Source organism: Suncus etruscus, chromosome 16 (assembly GCF_024139225.1).
Source record: "Suncus etruscus isolate mSunEtr1 chromosome 16, mSunEtr1.pri.cur, whole genome shotgun sequence".
NCBI lineage: Eukaryota > Metazoa > Chordata > Mammalia > Eulipotyphla > Soricidae > Suncus > Suncus etruscus.
In genome coordinates, this window is record NC_064863.1 from 77,142,333 (window position 1) to 77,165,528 (window position 23,196).

Here is a 23,196-nt window from a genome sequence, read left to right on the forward strand (position 1 = left end):
CTCAGTGTTTGCAGATGACATGCTACATTACTTAGAAAAATCCAAAAGACTTTACAAAAAAACTTCTATAAACAATAGATTTGTATAGTAAAGTCAGGCTACAAAATTAATAGGCAAAAAATTCTTGACTTTTCTACATACAAATAATGAAAGAAAAAATATGGATATTAAAAAATCCAATTCACAATTGTGTCTCATAAAATCAAGTACCTCAGAATCACCTTAACTAAAGATATGAAAGTCCTATCCAAAAATAACCCTGCATAACTGTTTCTAGAAATAAAAGAGGACACAAGAAAATGAACCAGATACCTTGTTCATGGACAGGGAGGACTAGAATCATTAAAATGGTATTATTTTCTAAATAATATAATGTAATTTCTATAAAAATTACCATAGTATTTACCAAGAAGTGGATCAAAAATCTTACAAAAAGTGTGTTGTAGAATCTCATATATATATGCAGAAAAAATGAGCTCAGATCTCTAACGCTATGCACAAAGGCCATCCAAATGAATTAAAGACCTTGCTTTCAGACTGAAAACCATAAAATGAATAGAGGAAAATATAGGCAGAACACTCCATGACATTGAAGTTAAAGGTATCTTTCAGGATAAAATACCACTGGCCAAGCAAATGGAAGCAAAGTTAAACAAATGAGACTACAATAAACCGAGAAGCTTCTACATCTCAAAGGAAATAGTGACTAGGATACAAAGATTAGGATACAAAAACTTCCATACAATAAGAGAAAGTATTCACTTTGTGCCTATGTGATATGGGGAAATCAACATCAAAGATATAAAAGGCATTGGTAGTACTTAGAAAGACTAATCCCATCCAGAAATGGGCAGAAGAAATGAACAAGATTTCTTCAAAGAAGAAATACAGATGCCCAAAAGCACATAAAAAATCACTAATTATCATGTTTTTAATTTGATGCAAATAAAAACATCAGTGTGGTATCATCTCACACCACGAGACCGAAACACATCACAAAAATCAAGAACAACAAGTGCTGGGTGGGAGGAAAACTGGGGTATGTTCATGGATGAAGGGTAGTGTGCATTGTAAGAGAGAAAAACAATCAGGATCAACTTTGTTAATCATGATGTTTAACAAAAGATAAAACTTTAAAATAATAAAGAATAGCCAGTGCTGGTATGGATGCTGGGAGAAAAGGACTCTCAGAAAATGTCCACTGGTCCAGCCTTTTTAGAAAACAATGTGGATATTCCTCAAAAAAATATAAATTAAGCTTCCATATGATCCTGCAGTATTACTTCAAGGGATATGCCATAGGAACCCAAAACACAAGGTAGGAAAGCCCTCTGCATTTCTATGTTCATTGCATAACTATACACAATAGCCAGAATCTGGAAATAACTTGAGTACCTGAGTATAAATGAGTGGCTAAAGAAACTATCCTACATCTATACAATAAAACACTACACAGTGGCTAGGAAAAAAGAAAGTAATGAAATTCACTTATATGTGGATGGGTATGGAAAATATTATGATGAGCAAAAAGAGTCAGAGGAAGAGGGATAGACATCCCTCATTTGTGGGATATAAGGGAAAAAATAGTATGGCAATAATAATTAGAAATAATAGAGATAAGAACCAGTCCATGGGAGGAAGCATTCCACAAATAGCGGGTCAGTATAATTAGAGAAGGGACCATTATGACAATGTTAGTTGAAACTGATCACTCAGGACAAAAACTGAGTGTTGAAAGTATTTAGTGTTATGCATAGTTTCCTCTCATTAACAATAGTGCAAACAACAGTGTCTAAAAGAGAGTGACAGAGAGAGAAATAAAATGTCTACCCAGAGGTAGGTAGTGGGGCAGAATGGAAGGGAAACTGGGACCATTGTTGGGAAATGTACACTAGTGAAGGTGGGTAGGATTGAAACTCAGTCATGAACAACTGTGTAACCACCGTTTTAAAATAAAGCAATTAATGTTTTTAAAAAGAATAAAATGACCTACAAGGACAATATGTGACTATAAAGCTAAATTTCTCTTCATATATTAAAAAAGTAGTACTTTAGCTGGAGAGTTAATACAGTGGCATTTTCTTGCAACCAGCCAATCTGGGTTTGATCCAAATACCATATGTGGAATTCTGAACCCAGGGGGTGATTCTTAAGAACAGAGCCAGGAGTAAGTCCTGAGCAAAACCAGGGGTAATAAAAAAAAATATTAGTACTTTAATTTACCTGTCAGTTCCATACAAATTTGGTTGTCATGGACCATCTCAATTAATAAATAATCATTCTTGTAAGATATAACCATTCTTTTCTACACCATTAAAATATTTAAATGTGACAATGAATGACAAAGAGGAATATAAGAATGCAAGAAAGGGGCTGGAGAGATAGCATAGCATGCCTTGCACACAGCTGACCCAGGACAGATTCCCAGCATCCCATATGGTCCCCCGAGCCTGCCAGGAGCAATTTCTGAGCGCAGAGCCAGTAGTAACCTCTGAGCATTGCTGGGTGTAGCCTAAAACTACAAACAAAAAAAGAATCCAAAAAAAATTGCAGTAACCAACAATTATATAACTACTCTAAAGTTTATGACAGAAAAAAAATTTAATCTACCTCTTAGTAACTTGCTTCTCAAACAATTCTCACTTTTATACTGAATTATATTTTAGCAAAAACAATTTATATATATTTTGACTGAGTTGAGTGCATTTATTATGTGAGTAATCAAAGCTTAAAATATAGAAAAATGTATTTTTAAAAGTAGAAAATAATTAGTATTATTCATCAATTCATTTTCCTTATTATTTTTTCTAAACTAGTATTGTATCTAATTATAGTCATTTTCCTTCAATGCTGTGAAACTTTGTATATTTGTAAAATTTTAGTCAAATCTTATGCTATTTCTTTTCATTCATATCCAACACTTTATATATATATATATATACATATATATATTCATAGCTCAAACTATTCATTTTCCCCTAACCTATCAATTAAATTCCACAATGCAAACCTCTTGGCACTAAAACCACGTTTCATATTTATTCAACTGAGCCTGTGTCTTGAAAAAGTGTTGAAGTTTTGGGGTTTTCTTGGTGAGAATCCACATACTGACATCACCTTGGCCATGACAATGATTGGCTGTTTGAAGGCAAAGGAGAGTTTATAGCCAGCCAGAGCAAGTGAATGAGTGAGTGAGTGAGAGAGAAGAGGAAATTCTCAATCTGTGTCATTTGCTTCTGTCAACCTGCCTCCTCACTCTAGGACTGCAAAAGGGTAAGATTTATTATGACAACTTCCTTATCTTCAAATCAAACACTTATTGTTTTATATCTCTAGACTTGGCATTGAATTTTTCTGAAATATTGATATTTCTAGTTGTATAGAATTACTGTGATTTAACATCCTTACTTTGAAACTAATTCCTAGATTTTAAATTCTTTTCAATAAAGCTAAGCTTGTTTATCTTTGAAGCAACTTCTTAAGAATTTGCTCATAAACTAGAAAATGATTTTTTTACTTTTTTTTTTTGCATTCATAGATAATTGTTTCCTCTTTCTGATCCATCAAGGTAACTTGACTGACTGAAACACTATTTTGTATTTGCAAACCTCTCAAAACATGCGATTTCTCCATAAATTATTCCTAATTACTCTTCATTTATAAGTACTAGACTTCCACAATGTTATGCATTTTACTTCAAAAAGTTAGTAACTTCTAGCTCTAAAATCAATATAGAAAATAAATCAAGAGAAATAATGTTGGTAGTTCATCAGATCATACTCACTAAAAGCATATCATTAAATCCTCAAAACCATCTTCTAAGAATGTCTGAATTGTTTTCTAAGTTAGTAGTGGCTACTAAAGATGTGTTTGTTTTTGATGAGTCACAAGGTAAATAAAATGAGATTTATATAAGCAGCCAATTGCTGTCTTCATGAATTTTTATATTATTCAGTTATATTTTCATTCAGGTTCTTAACCATTTGTTTGAAGAATTTTATAATATCAAAAGACTTTATATGGTTCTATTTATTTAAGTTTTTAACTTTTAAAGATGTTTAAAAAATAAATAGTTTCAAACTCTTTTCAGAAAGGTACAAAGCAATAATATGTTTGCTAGTAGACTTGGTAATGGGTGGTCAAGTTCAGTGTCTTATACAAAAGACTCAAATAACAATGCAAGTATGAAACAGTAAGAGGACATTAGCAGCCAAGTCTCTTTATCTGATGTGGCCTACAGGAACTTTAATAAAATAAAGGAGACAGAAGGTAGTGTGTAAGCATCAAAAAAAAAAATTGTCACAAATAAAGTTTGACCTAGTATTACTTGGATTCAAGACAGTTTCTCTGGGCTTCAAGACTTTATATGTTTACTTTAGTATCAGATAGTCAGTAACAATGCAGTAAATTTTGAATAATAATGATATAATGTAATTAGTCTTCAAATTCTGTCTCTAATATGGGTTTTAAACATTTTAAATGTTATTTTCCAAAGTTTGTTTAGGGATAAATTGCCATCACTATTACATATCACTTCTAGGATGTGGCCAAAGCTATATGCTAAGTGGAGAATATAAGCCAGCTTTCTACTGTTTTTGTATTATCTGTATTAAAGTAGTCTCATTTTTTTTTAAGTTGGAGCTATAGTGCTCCTGCCTTGTAAGCAGTCCACCCCGGTTCAATCCCTGACATCCAGTATAGCCACTAAGTCCTGTTAAGAATGATTCCTGTGTGTAGAGCTAGGAGTAAGCCCTGAGAACAGCTAGATTTGATCCAAATATAAATAAATAAATAAATAGAATCATTTTAATGTTTCATCTCTGAAAGTGGACAAAATAAAAATGTACTAAATAGACGAAATTTATCAGGGTGTAATTTTTCTGTCTTTTTCCTATTATTTATTTTTTAAAATCTATGTAGATGTGAGATCTTTGTATAGCTGAGAACTCTGAGTTTTTTTTTGAGAACTCAGATTTTTTACTACCTCAATTCTTTCACAGAATTTAAATCTTTAGCAGTGCCTATTGCCAAAACCATACAAAGCTCTTAATCCAAATGATGACCATTGATATTCTCCCATACTAATAATGGAAAGTTTAAGTAAAGTTAAAGAATAACCCAGTGTTGGGGCCAGAGCAATAGCACAGTGGGTAGGGTGTTTGCCTTGTAAGTGGCCTACCTGGATTTGATCCCTGGCATACCATATGGCTCCTCTAACCTTCCAGGAGAGATTTCTGAATGCAGTGTTTCAGGAGTAACTCCTGAGTGCCTCCTGGTGTGGCCCCAAAACCAAAACCAAACCAATGTGAAGAAATGAGTCTTAGAGTAAAGAATTCTTATAGGAATACTTGCAAATGAGGCTGTTAGGAACATTTGCAGATGTGGCTGTTTGGCAGCAGATGTCATCAGAACAGATTTCATGTACTGTGGTTCATTTCAAACATATAGAAATATGCCAGATATTCTATGTAATTCATTCATAAGAAAATGGCTCCAAGTTTCATATTTATTTTATTTTTGTATGGAAGTCCATACCAGCTTCACCTAGCTCTTCATAAGCTTACACCTAGCTCTGCACTCAGGTATCAGTTCTTGTAGGATTCTGGGGGGTAAGAGATTGAACTGGTTAGCCCATGTGTAAGGCAAGTACCCTACTCATTGTACTATCTCTCAGGCCTGTAGTTTCCCTTTTATAACGTAACTTTTAGTTTAAAAACTATAAAGAAGTTGAAAACTAATCATTGTCATAAAATGATTATTTAATTGTAGATTGATTTTCTGAACACTAATAAAACAAACAGGTCACATAATTGCATAAAAAGTTCTATTAATTTTGTTACTATCCCCATGTCAAAAATAAGAAGCTTCCTTAAACTAAGACCCCGGAGGTGATGAAATGGCCTTCTAATGACAAATAACAAAAGATAAGATTAAATCTAATTAAAGAAGTCAAGATTATTCCAAATGGTAAAGTCAGCCTTCTACCACTTAGACTACCTTAAAACAAAAGCAGAGATTTGGTCTACCTTACTCACAATTATCATTAGACAGAAATGAAAACAAACTAAATATATCATCTACTTAAGCAAAAATGTTTCTTAGTGTTAGTATTTACTAACTTTACCACATAATTAATTCCAGAAGAAATAGCCAGAATGAAGACTGCTTTAATTTTGCTTAGTATTCTTGGAATGGCCTGTGCTTTTTCGGTAAGTTCTTTATTGAAAAATCCATATTTACTTTGATTTTTGTCTTTATACATAAAAATATTTAATAACTGAATGCTCTTTTTAACAGATGAGAAATTTTTATAGAAGAGCCAAAATAGAGAACTCTGAAGAAAATGCAGTAAGCATACTTACTGGGCTTGACATTCATAACCTCAATATAATGCGCATTAAACATGAGAGTATCATTTATTCTGTTTTTACAGGTCTTTAAGTACCGACCACGATATTCTCTTTTTAAGCATGCTTACTTCTATCCTGCCCTAAAACAATTTCCAGTTCAGGTAAATATGAAAACGATTTTCTCTACTAAAATTTAAAAGGAATTAAATGGGGACCTGAGCGATGGCTTAAGGGGTTCAGGCATCTTGCACGTGCTAGCCTAGAATGGACCATGGTTTGATCCCCCAGCTTCCCATATGGTCCCCCAAGCCAGGAGCGATTTCTGAGCACATAGCCAGGAGCCTAAGCATCATAGGGTGTAGCCCCCCCCAAAATAAAAAAATAAAAGGAAACAAATATTACTAAATTTCCTGAATTCAACTCTCACCAAAAAAAAAAAATCCACCAAGAAGAACATTTACTATTAAAAAAAAAACCTCTTCTGCTTAATATAATGTAATAAAATAAAATGTATTCCCTAATCTCTTCAAAGGTAGTGAAACACAAGAGTAAAAAAATATGGACTCAATATAGAATAGTATACAAATACCTAGTCACATTGAATTCAGATATTTTGTCTAATTCAATTAAAAAGAGGAGATTTTTTTCAGCTGTTTAAAATCAATTCCATAGTGAGAACAATAATAGTTTTATTATAAGTGATTGAATTTTATTATAAAGCCACTTAACACCCAATAATTCAAAGCCCTTAAATTTATGAAGGCAAGGAGAAAATATGACCTCATAAAAAGCAAGAGACCATCTTTTAGAGAAACGTCCTTGCTAATATTGGAGTCTTAAGTGATCTTTGAGTTTTGTGATTCACAGAGCAATAGGGTTATGTATTTGAGAGGGGTTTCCAAACCTATTCAGTCTTCTGACCCTTTTTCATGTCCTTCCAGTTTATTGCTTACCTTCTTTAAGCCCCAACCAGAAAATGCCACCCACCTCTCTACTCGTGAGGCTTTTTCTCATTTCAGTCATTCCAGAAAACTCAGGAACAAGTCAGGACCTATTGAAAGACTGTGTATGAATATAACTGCAGTAGAAACATGGCTCAAGAACTGCAGAGAAAAGAGAGACGGCCATGAATTAAAAAAATCTTGTAAGAAGAACAAAACATACTTAAGAACTGTAAGCAGAAATGAAAATAACTAAACACTAAAAGTAAGGGTTTCTAATTTTTGGGGGTTACCTTTGAAGGGAGTCAAAGCTGGAGGGTGTGAAGTTGGTTTTAAATACTTACCAAAGCAGTACTGCATGATTACAGGGTTCAAACTCAGGGCACCATATGATCCCGGAACCCTGGTCCACTAATAGCAGTCAGGACTGCTGAAAATAAGGCTTGAGTGCAGTGGCTTGGCATTGCTTGCCACCATAAGTTGGGTTCACCAATTTTAGACAATGATAGGAACTGATTATCTTACAGTATTTCCAGAGCCATAAGAATTATTGGTAATGTGTATGGCCACAGAAATGTGAACACAAATGACACAAGCGCTGTGGTTTTCCAGAACTGTCTTCTTGTCTTTGTTTCCTCTCAGGCCCATAAATAAATAGTCCACACTTGAAACACTGTTTTTTTAATTCTTAATTTAAATGGAAATTATAAATTTAAACTCTTGAAAAATGACTATGATAGATTTAAGATACTAGTAACCAAGCTTTCTGAAATATCAAGGACTCAAATTTTCCTACCCAGAAAATTATAGATGTACATACTTTTGAAGTTATTAATAAGGTACAGTAGTTATATTATATTTTAGTGTAGACCACAGTTAATGTATCTTTTTTTTTTTTTTGGTTTTTCAGCCACACCCGTTTGATGCTCAGGGGTTACTCCTGGCTAAGCGCTCAGAAATTGCCCCTGGCTTAGGGGGACCATATGGGACACTGGGGGATCGAACTGCGGTCCTTCCTTTGCTAGCGCTTGCAAAGCAGACGCCTTACCTCTAGCGCCACCTCACTGGCCCCAGTTAATGTATCTTTAGATAATTCTGTAATATACAAACTTTCTATAGTTATATACAGAAAGGCCCATGGAATATGTAAAAAAAAAATAAGAAAACGCTAATGCTTTTTAGAAGTTTTAAAGTGGTTCTCCCTGCAGATACTAACTGAAAAGTAATAGAACTGGGGTCAAGAGAATGCTAGAAAAGAGGAAAAGTATAAACAAAATACATAAATATGAAGTCCTGTGAATGTAATTTAATAAGTAAAAATAGTCCAAAATAATATTGTGTCTCAGGCACCCTCAAGACTAAGGAAGGCATAACACTGAAGGTTCAGGAAAAAAAGAGCAAGTCAAATGATTTTCATTTGCACCCAAGATTTTCCATGACTCAAGGGGACATGCATTTATTCCCCTACTGGAGTTGAGAACCATCTAAAAAAAAAAAAAAAGAGTTCAACATGAACAACCCTGAGCAGGACTTGGGCATGAATATTTTCTCATATTATGCTTAACCCCCATCTTCTCTATGTTTTCTAAAACCCAATATTTAACTGCATCATCAGGATCAAAGCTAAGATTTGAATTTGAATGGCTGAAAATGGCAGGATATAAGTGACTGTCTATGTGGATCTTGATAATAATTACTGATATGCCAATCAATTTCTTATATCAACATAAAAAGAAATACTGTCTGGGTTTACATTTGAGAGAAAGATAAGAAATGTCCTCTATTCTATTAAAGGCTCTAAAATTGATGTTTAAATTTCATTTCTATTCTTTTAAATAGCAAAGTTCTTTCATTTTGACTATAATGATACCTATATCTACAGGTGCATTGGTTTAATGTATTCTCATTTTGATATTGAATTCTTTAGAGGATCAGTACTCATAAATATCCTATGTGAATACATTTTTCTTTCAAAAGCTACTAATATGACTCGCTCCTTAAGTCTACTTTCTCCTTTGAGCACATAGCTCTCTTGCTCGTCTATTTCTTTGCTTACTTATTTTCTTACTTTAACTGTAGCACCTTTTTAAGCATTTTGCTCAATAAAAAAATAACCTTGTTTAACTAAACATATGTTTATAAAACTTTTCCTATATGTTGAGATATCTGTCATCTGTCTATAAACCTAATTTTAGGGATGGCTTAGCTCTCATTAGATTGAAAAAAAGCAACATAAAAGGCAAGTTTAATTTCAAGTTGAATTAAAATTAACTCGTAGACCTAAGAGAATAGACTTTAAGAGAATATTCACGGGACTGGCTAGATAATACCGCAGATAAGGCACTTGTCATGCATACAGCCTACCTCAACACCTCAATTTGGTCCTCTTAGCCCTGCCATGAGTGATCACTGAGCATGAAACCAGGAATGAAGCCATATCTACCAGATATGCCCTTCCAAACTAATCATTCCAAAAAATGTATTCAGCATGGAAAATTTAATTATCATTTTATTTATATTTTGCAAAGAAAACAAAACCATTGAATACTGCCCTAGTGTAAAATTTGCTTTGAATTGGTTGGCCACACTTTTCTGGATTTCAGAGTCTCTATAAAATAAATGAGGCCATCAATTGCTCCTTTTATCAGCGTTAACCAATTCTGTGATTTATTGTTCTAGTTTTTAAATCAAAATGTTTCAACACATTGTTTTGGGGGTTCAAAATAGAGTTTCTTGATTTTTATATTGTCATTGTGAAATGCATCTTTCTGCCTCATCTCCATTTCTATGTACCCAATATCCAAGCTTGCTTTTATTCGTGTGAGTCCTAAGACCTGTTCTAACATAGTAATCAAGATGGGAATGCTATTTAGGTTAAATAAATAAATATTTGTGTGTGTTTTATCTATCTCAATCAGCAAATATTTTTATTTTCTGTCAAATATGTGACATATATTATATGTATGGATTTTAGACCAGTAGTGATTCTTCTGAAGAAAATGGAGAGGGTGATAGTTCAGACGAGGAAGAGGAAGAAGAGGTAAGGAATTGCTGCTGTTTGTTTATTTGTTGTTTGGGGACCACATTCTGCTCTACTTAAAACTGCTCTCAGTTTGATATTGATGAGTTGCTCTGGGAACAATGTCCTTACAAGATTCCAAGCTAGGGCCTCACACATGGAAGGCAAGTGTTCTATCAGTGACCTACATAGTTTTTTCAGTAGGAAACAAGCAGCACAAAAGACAAATAGAAAACTGAACTAAAGTAGTCTGACTCAGTAAATAAGCAGTGACAGCTGGCCACAATCTTCTATTTTTGAGCAAGCTAGATGCTATTTAAATTAGAATAAAGTAAAATGACCTGTTTCAAACAATTTTAAAGTCATCTAGAAATGGTACACAGCAACAAAAAAATGGAAGATATATTCTTATTTCTAAAAAATATTTTTATTTAGGTGGATAGACATGGTGGTTAAAGACAAGTACATAACAATCCTAAATAGAGGATGTACCTGTTTTAGAGACCAAAGTTTAGAAATTCACTTTTCTAAGTAATATCCTATAAAGATAATTCTATGCTTTTTTTTTATATAGTGAATCATCTACTTTTCTTTTTTGTTTCTTTTGTAGTATTATTTTTTTCTGATTAGTAAAATTTTAAATTAAATCACTGTTAGATACACAGTTATAAAATGGTTTATGGTTAAGTTTCAATCATACCATGTTTCAAAACCATCCTTTCACCAGCCTTTTCACCAATGCACATTTCCCACCACCACCAACATCCCTAGTTTCCTTCCTGCTCCTCACACTCTTCTACAGCACACATTCTCTCTCTCTCTCTCATTCTCTCTCTCTCATTCTCTCTCTCTCATTCTCTCTCTCTCTCTCTCTCTCTCTCTCTCTCTCTCTCTCTCTCTCCCCCCCCCTCCCTCTTCTTTCCTTTTAGGCACTGTGGTTTGAAAGGGTGTCATGCATGTCACTTTATCGTCCTTCAGCACAGACTATTTGTCTAGAGTGACCATTTCCAACTATCATTGTCATAGCGGTCTCTTCTTTGTGATAACTACCCTCCTCATACCCTTCCGCCATTTTGCAGCAAGCTTCCTACCATGGAGAAATATTCTGGATCCTCGTTTCTATTGTCTTTGGGAATTAGGTATTAGTCCCATACTATATATTTTTAATGTCCCCAAAATAAATGCAGATATTTTTATGTCTACCCTTCTCCCTCTAACTCATTTCACTCAGCATGATATCACCATATCCATCCATCTATAAGAAAATTTGTGACCTCACTTTTCCTAAGATCTACATAATATTCCATTGTGTAGATGTGCCACTATTTCTTTATCCATTCATCTTTTGTGGGACACTTGAGTTATTTCCAGATTCTGACTACTGTGAATAGTGATGCGGTGAATATAGGAGTGTAGATTCCTTTCTGCCCTGTAGTTTTGGACCCCTAGGATATAGTCCCAGGAGTTGTTCCTGTTCTTTGTGATGTGTGCTAGTCTCTGTGGTGTGAGGTTATATCTCATGTTTTGGTCTTTATCTCCCTGATGATAAATGATGTGGTGTATTTTTTCATGGACTTTTTTGCTCCCTGTATTTCTTCTTTGAGGAAGATTCTGTTCATTTCTTTTTCCCATTTTTGGGTGAGATTAGTTTTATTTTCTTGCTAAGTTCTACTCGTGCCTTTTATATATGTAAATAAATATAAATATACATATATTATATATTACTGCCTTATACATACATGCATATATTAGATATTAAACTTATCAGAATAATTTGGAGAATAATACATGCATTGGGTCTTCATTTCCTTCAAGGTGCTTCTTAGGTTAATGTTTATCTTAGCTTCTACTTTCTTGGTGAAAATTCAAACTAATGATTTGTCACTTTTTAAATTTTCTTGCTATTTTTGTTTTCAAAGTTGCATATGTTTGGCAGCTCAATTTTAAGTTTACTGAGAACCCAAAGGACATAAAAACATTCATTTCTGGCCCGGAGAGATAGCACAGCGGCGTTTGCCTTGCAAGCAGCCGATCCAGGACCAAAGGTGGTTGGTTCGAATCCCGGTGTCCCATATGGTCCCCCGTGCCTGCCAGAAGCTATTTCTGAGCAGACAGCCAGGAGTAACCCCTGAGCAATGCTGGGTGTGACCCCCCAAAAAAGAAACATTCATTTCACCATGAAAGTAACATTTCTGTACTATAATTTGCTCAATTTATCTTTAAAAGAAATTCATAAGGAGGAACTAGTAGCAACTATTAAATCATAAAGTAATTTAATAAAATATTAATTAACTAATATATTATATATTATTAAAATGATGTATTATATATTAATATATAGTTAATTAATATTTAATAAAATAACACCCTACTCAGTGTGCTATAGCTCTGGCCTCTTTCAGATTTGTGATAAATCTTATGCAATGAATAAACGAGGGTGGCCCCAAAATTGGTAATCAGTGATTATGAAATGCTTTGCCAATGGGCCGTAGAGATAGCTTGGAGGTAGGGCATTTGCCTTGCATACAGAAGGTCGGTGGATCGAATCCCAGCATATCATATGGTCTGTGCCTGCCAGGGGTGATTTCTGAGCGTAGAGCCAGGAGTAACCCCCGAGTGCTACCGGGTGTGATCCAAAAACCAAACACCAAAAAAAAAAATGCTTTGCCGAAAAACCAAAACAAAACAAAACATGCTTTGCCAACTAGATTTCTCTATTAGAGAACTCAACATTTACCAAATATACTTCTTTTCTTCCTCCCTTTTTTCCTTCTTTCTTTTATTTTCCTTCCTTTCTTTCTTCCTTTTTTTTCTTCTTTTTCTTCCTTCTATCTTTCTTCTTTTCTTTTCTTTCTTTTTTCTTCTTTTATCATGCTCCCTTCTCTTTTAATATTTTCTTTGCTTTTGGGACCAAACCTGATGGCACTCAAGGGTTACTCCTGGCTCTTTGCTCAAAAATTCTCCTCCTGGAAGGCTTGGGAACCATATAGAATGCTGAGGATAAAACTTGGGTTGATTGTGTACAAGGCTAACACCCTATCCAGTGTGCCATAGCTCTGGCCTCTTTCAGATTTGTGATAAAACATATACACTCAAAATTTTGCCAACCATCTATAAACACTTATGATGTTTCCAGGATTTAGCTACAAACTTCATGATGCAAGATACTGAAGATCGTATAATGTTTTCTAAGAATCTGTACATGTTTTTTCTGTATATATCCATACTATCTAACATAATTTCTTATATATATATATGTTTCCCAGTAAATATATAGAGATTTGGTTTGAAGACTTCAGAAGAATAATTATTCCAATGATATTTATTATAAGTTATCATGCAAATAAAACCAGCAGTATTCCACTTTTATTTCTAAAGTATTTGTGGAAAGTGGCCATAGGGTTAGGTATGTTTGGGCCAAACCCTGAGGTGTTCAGTGGCTATCCCTGGTCCATACTCAGAAAGGAACCCTGATGTTTCTCAGGGGTCCTATGTCAGAAATTTGCGACCAGGTTGATGGGATACAAGACAATGCCTTAACTCCTATGCTATCTCTTCTGCTCCTGAAGAATTTTTAAAACCTATTCTCTGTCCATCTCTTCCAAAACTTTTTAATGTAAATTAAAATTTTAATTAAATACAAAGTTCACAAAAGTTTAATTTATGAGTTGTGCTTAGGCATACTTTCTATTTATTGATGATACTTTTTATATACTTCTGAACTATTTATCATCACTTAAAAATTATATTGCAATATCATTTATATAAATCCATTGCTATAAGTATATGTACCATTAAATATTTAGAAACAAAACATGAGTGTAACCAGAATTATATCAAAAGGCAACACATACATTAAACTTCATTTTATGTGATATGATGTACCTAGTGTCAGATATAAACAGATATGCAGAAATTAGATATGCAGATATTAACCACAAAATATAAACCCTGATAATCAGATATATAAAACTTATTACTCACATTGCTTTGAGTTTTTACATGGTAAAAAGTATTTACACCATATTAGTGAGATAGGTAATAAATTAGGATAAGTGAATTAATGAGATGATTTTGAGGGCATTCTGAAAAAGACTTTAAAATGCAGGTGATACAAGAGGAAGCAAAGTGTCAACATCAGTGTTAAGCTAACTAAAGGATAGGAAATGTTTCCTAGTAATCACTGATGATCCAAATAAAGATTGGGCTTTCCTCCATCGAGTATGACTTTTATTCGTTCTGGTGTTTTTTATCAGGAGACTTCAAATGAAGAGGAAAACAATGAAGAGAATGAAGATTCTAATGGAAATGAAGATGAAGAATCCGATGCTGAGAACACAACACTTTCTACAGTAACACCTGGCTATGGAGAGGACATCATACTTGGAACAGGAACTATAGGCCTGGCTGGAATTCAGCTTCCCAAGAAGGTAGGATTTGCTCCAAAAGCTTATATCTTTTTTCATTTTTTGAACTGAAGTCTTGGGTTTTCTTAGCGACCCAAAATACATGGCATGCACTTAGTACTTTATATTAGCTTCATTAACTCACTGAAAAAGCAAATGTAAATACTATTTTCCTTATTAGATAAAAAGAAACTTCTTTTCATATTACTACACTAATTTTTATATAGAAATCATTCACTGGTGATCTTAAGAGATATCATTGTTTTTCAAAGAAAAAAATTCCACAACAGAAAAAGTGAATAGTATGAGTACAGGAATATTTTTTGCCATGAAAAAGACTTATATTTCCCTCACATGAAAATTCAATGACATGAATGTTCAATATTTTTGGTTTGGGTTTGGGACCACATTAAGAGTGCTCAGGGCTAACTACTGACTCTGCATTCAGGAATCACTCCCAGTGGGGTTCAGAGAATCTATGGGGGGCTTAGCATTGAACCTGGTTGCTCATGTGCCAGGCAAATTCTCTCTCCACTATACTATCACTCCAGCTCCAAAGATTGACTTAAATTTAAAAATCACATCTAGAATGAAGCCCAGCCTGTGCTGAATAATGTAGGTTTTCAGTTACACAATTTTTTCAGGCTTCTGTATGAGTTGAATTCTTTCCCACCATTTCTTACAGGCTGGAAATTTAGCAAACAACCCTAGCAAAAAAGATGAAAGTGATGAGGAGGAAGAGGAAGAAGATGAAGATGAAGAAAACGAGGCAGAAGTAGATGAAAATGAGCAAGGCATAAATGGCACGAGCACCAATAGTACAGAGGCGACTAATGGCAATGGCGGCAATGGTGGAGACAATGGAGATGAAGAAGGTGAAGAAGAAAGTGTCACAGAAGGCATGGCCAAAGAAACAACAGTGGCTAGTGAGCAGGACAATAGTGGCTTTCAGACAACAACATTTGCTGTTCCAGATGGTGGCTTTGAGCAAACAACCCCACCACAGTATGTTTATGGGACTACTCCAGCCCCGTTTGGAGAGACCACCACCACTGGATATGAGGAAGAATATGAACAAACAGGCACCAGTGAATATGGCAATGACTACGAAATCTATGAAAACGAGAATGCAGAACCTCGTGGGGATACCTACCGAGCCTATGAGGATGAGTATAGCTATTATAAAGGCCATAGCTATGATGGTTTTTATGGCCAAAATTATTATTAACACTAGTGAAGAGCCAGCCGTGATGAATTAATCAATTCTGGCATTTCACGTAGCTTCCGTTTTCAAACTTCAACTCAGGAAGGTGCAATTCGGTAAATGTGCATAACTAGTGTGGAATGGTGCTACGGTTCCAAGGTGATTTTCTACAATTACTTCTGCAAATAATGGGTTTCTGACTGCTTTCTTTGTTGTGTTACTAAAAGGCCATTGTAAATCATGGCTATGGTTGGATTTGAAAGAAGTTTTTGAGCTTGTAGTTCGATAAATAATATTTTAACTTTGTCCTTTTACTAACTGCTAAACATATACATTTTGTAAGTAGTATTTCTAAGAAGAGATTTGTTGAAATAAATGATGTTATACATAATAATTATGTAGCTCTTTAATCATATTCCTTATCCAATACTGTATATTAAGATTTATTTTATTTTCATTCTCATGTATTTTATGTGGCTTTATGTATATTTTATTATGAGTATTATCTTAATAAAATACAATTATACAGATGTGTTATAAGCAAAAATTGAATGATTTTGAATGAGAAAAAGTGAGACTCCTGGGTCAATTCATCAAAAAATATAAAAGTGTATGATTATTGTGTCCTACATATCAAAACTGCAGACATTTTCTTGTAGATAAATTACTAAAACCATCACATTTTTGTGAGTAGTACTAGCCATATACATCAGAAGAAGAAATGTTTTCTATTAGAGTTTCCATATTTAATCAATAAAAATATAAAATATCGAGCTAAACAAATGAGTCTTGGAGTAAGTATGCTCCATGGAATATTTTGCCACTGTGAAATATTTAGAGCATAGTTATATATAATAAATAATTGTTTATCTTAAGTAAAAATTAGTCAAATATTTTGATTTAATGTTTTGTTTTATTTGTGGCAACCTTTTTCTGGTGGGGTAGGTAGCTGGATTTGGAAGAAAAGTTTTACAAACAAGCCCACATATAAGGGTTGAGATGCAAAGTCTTAGCTACAAGTTACATTTTAATATAATTTGGAAGATATTTTCAAATGGGTTGAATAAAAAAAAGAGAGTAGATCATTAGAAGGAGTAAGAAGAAAAAGACATTCATCTTTCTGCTATTCATTTAGAAGGCATATTGAACACCTTACGTAAAGGCAAACATGATTTAGACATTGGACATATGAAAAGTAAAACTCTCTTCCAAAATTGTTTAATTGGTTAGCTAACTTTTATAAATAGCATTTTCCTTAACTCATTGTTTTCTTTTTTTGTTTGTTTGTTTTTTGTTTGTTTGGTTTTGGGCCACACCCAGCGGTGCTCAGAGGTTACTCCTGGCTGTCTGCTCAGAAATAGCTCCTGGCAGGCATGGGGGACCATATGGAACACAGGGATTCGAACCAACCACCTTTGGTCCTTGGATCGGCTGCTTGCAAGGCAAATGCCGCTGTGCTATCTCTCCGGGCCCAACTCATTGTTTTCTAATTTTATACTTGAAGAATCATGAAACCTTTCTTCAGGAAAGCTGGAAGACTAATACAGGAACATTCTTTTTATACCTTTTAATTTATTCACAATTAGTTAACATCTCGCCATTTTAAAATATCTATGTCTCTGCCGTTTTCCTTAATATATTTACATACTTCATTGCCAATGCATAAATATAGCATTTACAGAGTCCTCATGTCTACGTTAAGCCAGCTCCATAGTGTTACTCTATTTTCGAAAGAGATGCATACCAAGCCATGTCAAATCATGGGTTCACCAGCCACGCAAGCTGAAAACTGGCATTTGCAGTAGGAGAGGACAGACCAAGTCTGCTCTCCCGAAGCTACATCAGTTGCACCTACCACCATGTTACTTCAACAATGGCTCCGCTTCACCGCTCATCCGCAGCTCTCTGCAGACAGACTCATCTATCCAAAATTCCAGGTATACTGATATTTGGACTGACATATCCTGGACATTTTGGAGTGAGTGAGGTTTTCTCCCCTCACTTTCTCCATAATTCCAGAACCCCTGACAGCTGAATACTTGTCCCACTGAAACTGCAGTATCATCAATAGAATTCCTGACAACATGGCAGCAAAGCCAATATTTTAATTTTTTTGAATGCTGCCAATATTTTAAATACTGTCATCCTGGTAGAAACATAACAATTTAGATGCAATGTGTACTTGAAGTCACCTAATGCTTAGAAACAAAAGAAGTAATAGAATGCTTAGCTAGCAACAAGAGATCCCTAAACCTTACTAAACCTTCTGATGATGACTTAACGACTTATTTGCATGGTACAATAATTTTCACAAATTTTCTTGCTTTTTTACTCCTTTTTCCTTCTTTCTCCTTCTTTCTTCTTTTTTCCCTTTTTTTAGTTTTCAATAAGTTTACTCCCACTTACCCAAAAATGTATTATGATCAACTGTGTCAACTATGTAACACATGATCTTTAAATAAAGTAACCTATATATTATAAATTATTACATATGTTAATATATTATATATATATTTAATATATTAAATATTAAAAAGTGTTTACAGGCATGAAGACATCGTGAAGATTTACCTCTAAATACTTCAGCAATTACTTTAAGAACTAAATTCTCCTTTAGAGAGTTTTCTTCCATAACCATAATACTAGGACCAGAGAGAGGGTATAGGAGTTAAGACATTTGCTTTACATGTGCCCAGTGGTAGTTTAATACTGGGCACTAAATATGGTCCCCCAAGCTTCACAAAGAGTGATCCCTACCCAAAGAGTCAGGATTTAATCCATAGTAATGCTGCATGTGTCCTCCAAACAAACATCAACAAAGTAATTACAATGCTGTTTATCATTCTGGCTCTTCAAATATAATATTATTTCTTCTATGGAGTGTATGTACAAATTTGGCCAATTATACCCCAGGAATTTACTTATTTCTATCCATTTAATCTTCACAAAACTCTATTGGGTAGGTATTACTACCATTTTCAGTGTTATTTATGAAAAGACTAGAGTGGAGATGTAATGCAGTCTTCTATGTCAAGAAGTAGCAAAACTGCCATTAAAACAAAGAGCAGCTTTATACTTGTGTGAACTTTACCATTATTCTGTATTTATTGTATATGTTCATCTGTAATGACTATTGAGCCATACATGACCAGGAAATTACTATTGATTAGGTCACTGCCAAGAAATGAGCCTTATTTCCCATCATAAATTTTTAGAACCCATTTATGTTTTATAATGCAATCCCTAAAGAATATTTCCAAAATTAAGTATCTATTTTGGGGAAATCTTTATAGTCAATAGTATTGTGCAAAGCATGTGAACTGTACAGTTATTACTCGAGCAAATTAATTTGTTTCCCTTATCTTTATGTAATCATCTCTGCCACGGGGGTGATGTTCAATGGGTTGACTCTGCTTAATTGTTTCAGAAAGAAAGAAAAAGAAAGAAAGAAGAAAGAAAGAAAGAAAGAAAGAAAGAAAGAAAGAAAGAAAGAAAGAAAGAAAGAAAGAAAGAAAGAAAGAAAGAAAGAAAGAAAGAAAGAAAGAAAGAAAGAAAGAAAGAAAGAAAGAAAGAAAGAGAGGGAGAGAGAGAGAGAGAGAAAGAAAGAAAGAAAGAAAAAAGAAAGAAAGAGAAGAAAGAAAAAAGAAAGAAAGAGAAGAAAGAAAGAAAGAAAGAGAAGAAAGAAAGAAAGAAAGAAAGAAAGAAAGAAAGAAAAGAAAGAAAGAAAGAAAGAAAGAAAGAAAGAAAGAAAGAAAGAGAGAGAGAGAGAAAGAAAGAAGAAAGAAAAGAGAAAAAGAAAGAAAGAAAGAAAGAAAGAAAGGAAGGAAGGAAGGAAGGAAGGAAGGAAGAAGGAAGGAAAGAAGAAAAAGAAAGAAAGAAAGAAAAGAGAGAAAGAAAAAAGAAAGAAAGAGAAGAAAGAAAAGAAAGAAAATGAAGGAAAGGAAGAAAGAAAGAGAAAGAAAGAGAAAGAAAGAAAGAAAGAAAAAAAGAAAGAAGGAAGGAAGGAAGGAAGGAAAGAAAGAAAAAAGAAAGAAAGAAAGGAAAGAAAGAAAGAAAGAGAGAGAGAGAGAAGAGAAGAAAGAGAGAAAGAAAGAGAGAAAGAAAGAGGAAAAGAGAGAGAAAGAGAAAAGAAAGAAAGAGAAAAAGAAAGAAGAAAGAAAGAAAGGAAGAGAGAAAGAGAGAGAAAGAAAGAAAGGAAGGAAGAGAGAAAGAGAGAGAAAGAAAGAAAGAAAGAAAGAAAGAAAGAAAGAAAGAAAGAAAGAAAGAAAGAGAAAGAAGAAAGAAAGAAAGAAAGAAGAAAGAAGAGAAAGAAAGAAAGAAAGAAAGAAAGAAAGAAAGAAAGAAAGAAAGAAAGAGAGAAAGAAAGAAAGAGGAAAAAAGAGAAAGAAAGAGAAAAAGAGAGAAAGAAAAAGAAAGAGAAAAAAAGAAGGAAGGAAGGAAGAAAGAGAAAAAAAGAAGAAAGGAAGAAAGAAAGAAAGAAAGAAAGAAAGAAAGAAAGAAAGAAAGAAAGAAAGAAAGAAAGAAAGAAAAGAAAGAAAGAAAAAGAAAGAGAAAGAAAGAAGAAAGAAAGAAAGAAAGAAGAAAGAAAGAAAGAAAGAAAGAAAAGAAGAAAGAAAGAAAGAAAGAAAGAAAGAAAGAAAGAAAGAAAGAAAGAAAGAAAGAAAAAGAAGAAAGAAAGAAAGAAGAAAAGAAGAAAAAGAAAGAAGAAAGAAAGAAAGAATAGGAAAGAAAGAAAACTAGCCTAGCAACTTCTGCTCTCATTTTTGAAATCCTAGTATTTAAGAAATAACTGAAGTGGCTTTCTATAAAAAGCAAAGACTATAATAAAATAATTTACATAAAAAATTTTATTATTGGGGCCAGCGAGGTGGCACTAGAGGTAAGTTGTCTGCCTTGCAAGCGCTAGCCAACGAAGGACCGCGGTTCAATCCCCCGCGTCCCATATGGTTCCCCCAAGTCAGGGTCGATTTCTGAGCACTTAGCCAGGAGTAACCCTGAGCATCAAACGGGTATGGCCCGAAAAACCAAAAAAATGTTTTTATTATTAAAACAACAAATATAAATAATGACTTCTTAAACTACTTAATATGCATTCCAAGCCCACGCAACTATAGAATAGGTCTAGCTTCCACTGCCAGCAATAGGTCTTATGAAAAACACTAAGACCCCTTCTGGGATGTGCTGACCAATCAATCCTTTAGATGACTCGTCTATTCCAAGGCTCTTTGAGCATACCAAATAAGAGATTTGCAAGAGGACCTTGCATACCACAGGATGCAAATTAAAAAAAAATAGATTGGATTTTTAAGCGTCCAAGTTTTGAAGTGATAAATTACATAGCAATAGAAAATTGGAAAGTATTAAGCAAGTATGGATTAATAATAATTTTTAAAGTCATGAGAGAGGAGATAAAGTACAATAGCACAACACACATTCATATGAATGGAAAGCCTAATTGGGAAGTCTAGATATATTCCTTAGTTTGCTAAGTAAACTGCATGTGTCCAAGACAATGAGCAACTTGCTAATGTATGTTTCCAAAATCCACATACTAAAAAAAAAAAAACAGTCCTAAAGAAGAAAAACCAGCAACCTCCAAAAAATATTATTTTGAGAATGGAAGATATTTTCCCCTTGAGGTCATACCAGAACGTTTTGTAACCATTTCCATCAACAAGGCCATGTCCTGAAGGGAAGGACTGGTATCGTCATAATTACATTTTAACTACATCCTCTAAGTTACATTTTAAGGTGTAATAAGAAATTTAATATAAAAATAAAGGAAAATTATATTGACATATTTACTCTTTGCTAGTAATAGCTGACTGAGTAAACAAATAGCCCAAAGAACCAACACAACTAGTTTTGGGCTGTTCTCTGATTCAAAGTGACTCCTCATCTGAGGGATATTTTTTATGTACTTTTGCTAAACTTCCCAAACATTGAGGAGGGAAAAAGTAATAAGAGCTAAAAATAAAAATAAATTGGAGGTAGATGACAAAGTGCTTTGTAAGCCACATTTTATTTTTAAAAGTTACCTTTTAAAGATTTTAGGATGAATATTGATATATATATATATAAACATATTTAAAACAGAGTTATTTTCTTCTGTGAAAAGCAGAAGGCTAAACTCAAAATGATCAATGGGAAGTGAACACATTGAAAAGCCCAAATCCATTATAAATCTTTTTTATTCATCTATTTATTTACTGAGGGGCTCCCAAACATCCTTAGGGTCCCTTGGTGCAGACACATCGACATCAGTTATGTGTCAGTTCTAACAATTCAGTGTTCAGCCCTGTGTATGGTGTTACTCTGACCTAGTGATTACAGGGAACAATCAGGATCACACCTAGCACTTACATAGAATCTGTAAGACTGGGAGTCCCAGGAATCTTGAGGCATCATTATGCCTGGCATGCACTATAGAGCTTGGAGTTCTCTCTCCAATTCAAACCTTGACAAATTGTGAGTTTGGTAGAGTTTCCACCTAAGTGAGTCTTTCTGTACAATTCACTACACTGATATGACTCTCCTGCTGATTGAAAAGGGAAAATACTATATACATGCAGTAAATGAGTCAGTATACATGAATCAGTTATTTCAATTAATCAGAGTATGGAAAATTATATAATACTTGTTACTTCTAACTGGAAAATATAAGCAACAACATCTCAGAGGAGAAAAATGCTTGCTCTTCTTGCATATTTTGGTGGTGCAGAAGTAAGATAACTACGCGCATTAAAACCATAAATCAATTCTAGTGTAAGCAGGTGACCCAAATACAATAAGTGACATTTTAAATGAGTTTTTCAATATAGACAATCCTCAAAAGCTAGGAATTGAGCTTCCATTTAACCCAATAATTTCACTTCTAGGAATATACACCAAAACACAAAAATAAAAAATACTTATACCTCTATATACATTGCAACACTACAATAACAGCCCAAATCTGGAACAACCCAAGTGCCCAAGAACATAATACTGTATAAAGAAACTATGATACATATACACAATACAATTTTTAGGACCAAATGATAGTACAGAGGGTTGGACACTTGTTTTGCACACTACCAAACTGGATTTTATCTTCTGCATCCCATGTGGCCCCTGAGCTCAGCAGGAGTAGCCTACCAGGAATAATCCCCGAGTGCAGATCCAGGAGTAAGACCTGATTACAGCTAACAAAAAACATCCCATTTTTTGCAATGTAAATGAGTCAGGATATAATCATCTGAGTAAAGTTGATCAGAAGAAGGAAAAATGATCTCTC

At 33.9% G+C, this 23,196-nt stretch overlaps 1 protein-coding gene across 1 annotated transcript; it reads left to right on the plus strand.

Annotated features, from left to right (window-relative positions):
• The first annotated feature begins 6,155 nt into the window (after nt 1-6,155).
• IBSP (integrin binding sialoprotein) lies at nt 6,156-15,944 on the plus strand. The gene is made up of 6 exons (XM_049789775.1): nt 6,156-6,209; nt 6,298-6,348; nt 6,434-6,511; nt 10,266-10,331; nt 14,567-14,740; nt 15,402-15,944. Exons 1-6 carry the CDS (start codon nt 6,156-6,158, stop codon nt 15,942-15,944), a joined length of 966 nt encoding a protein of 321 aa, XP_049645732.1.
• Nucleotides 15,945-23,196: the final 7,252 nt, after the last annotated feature.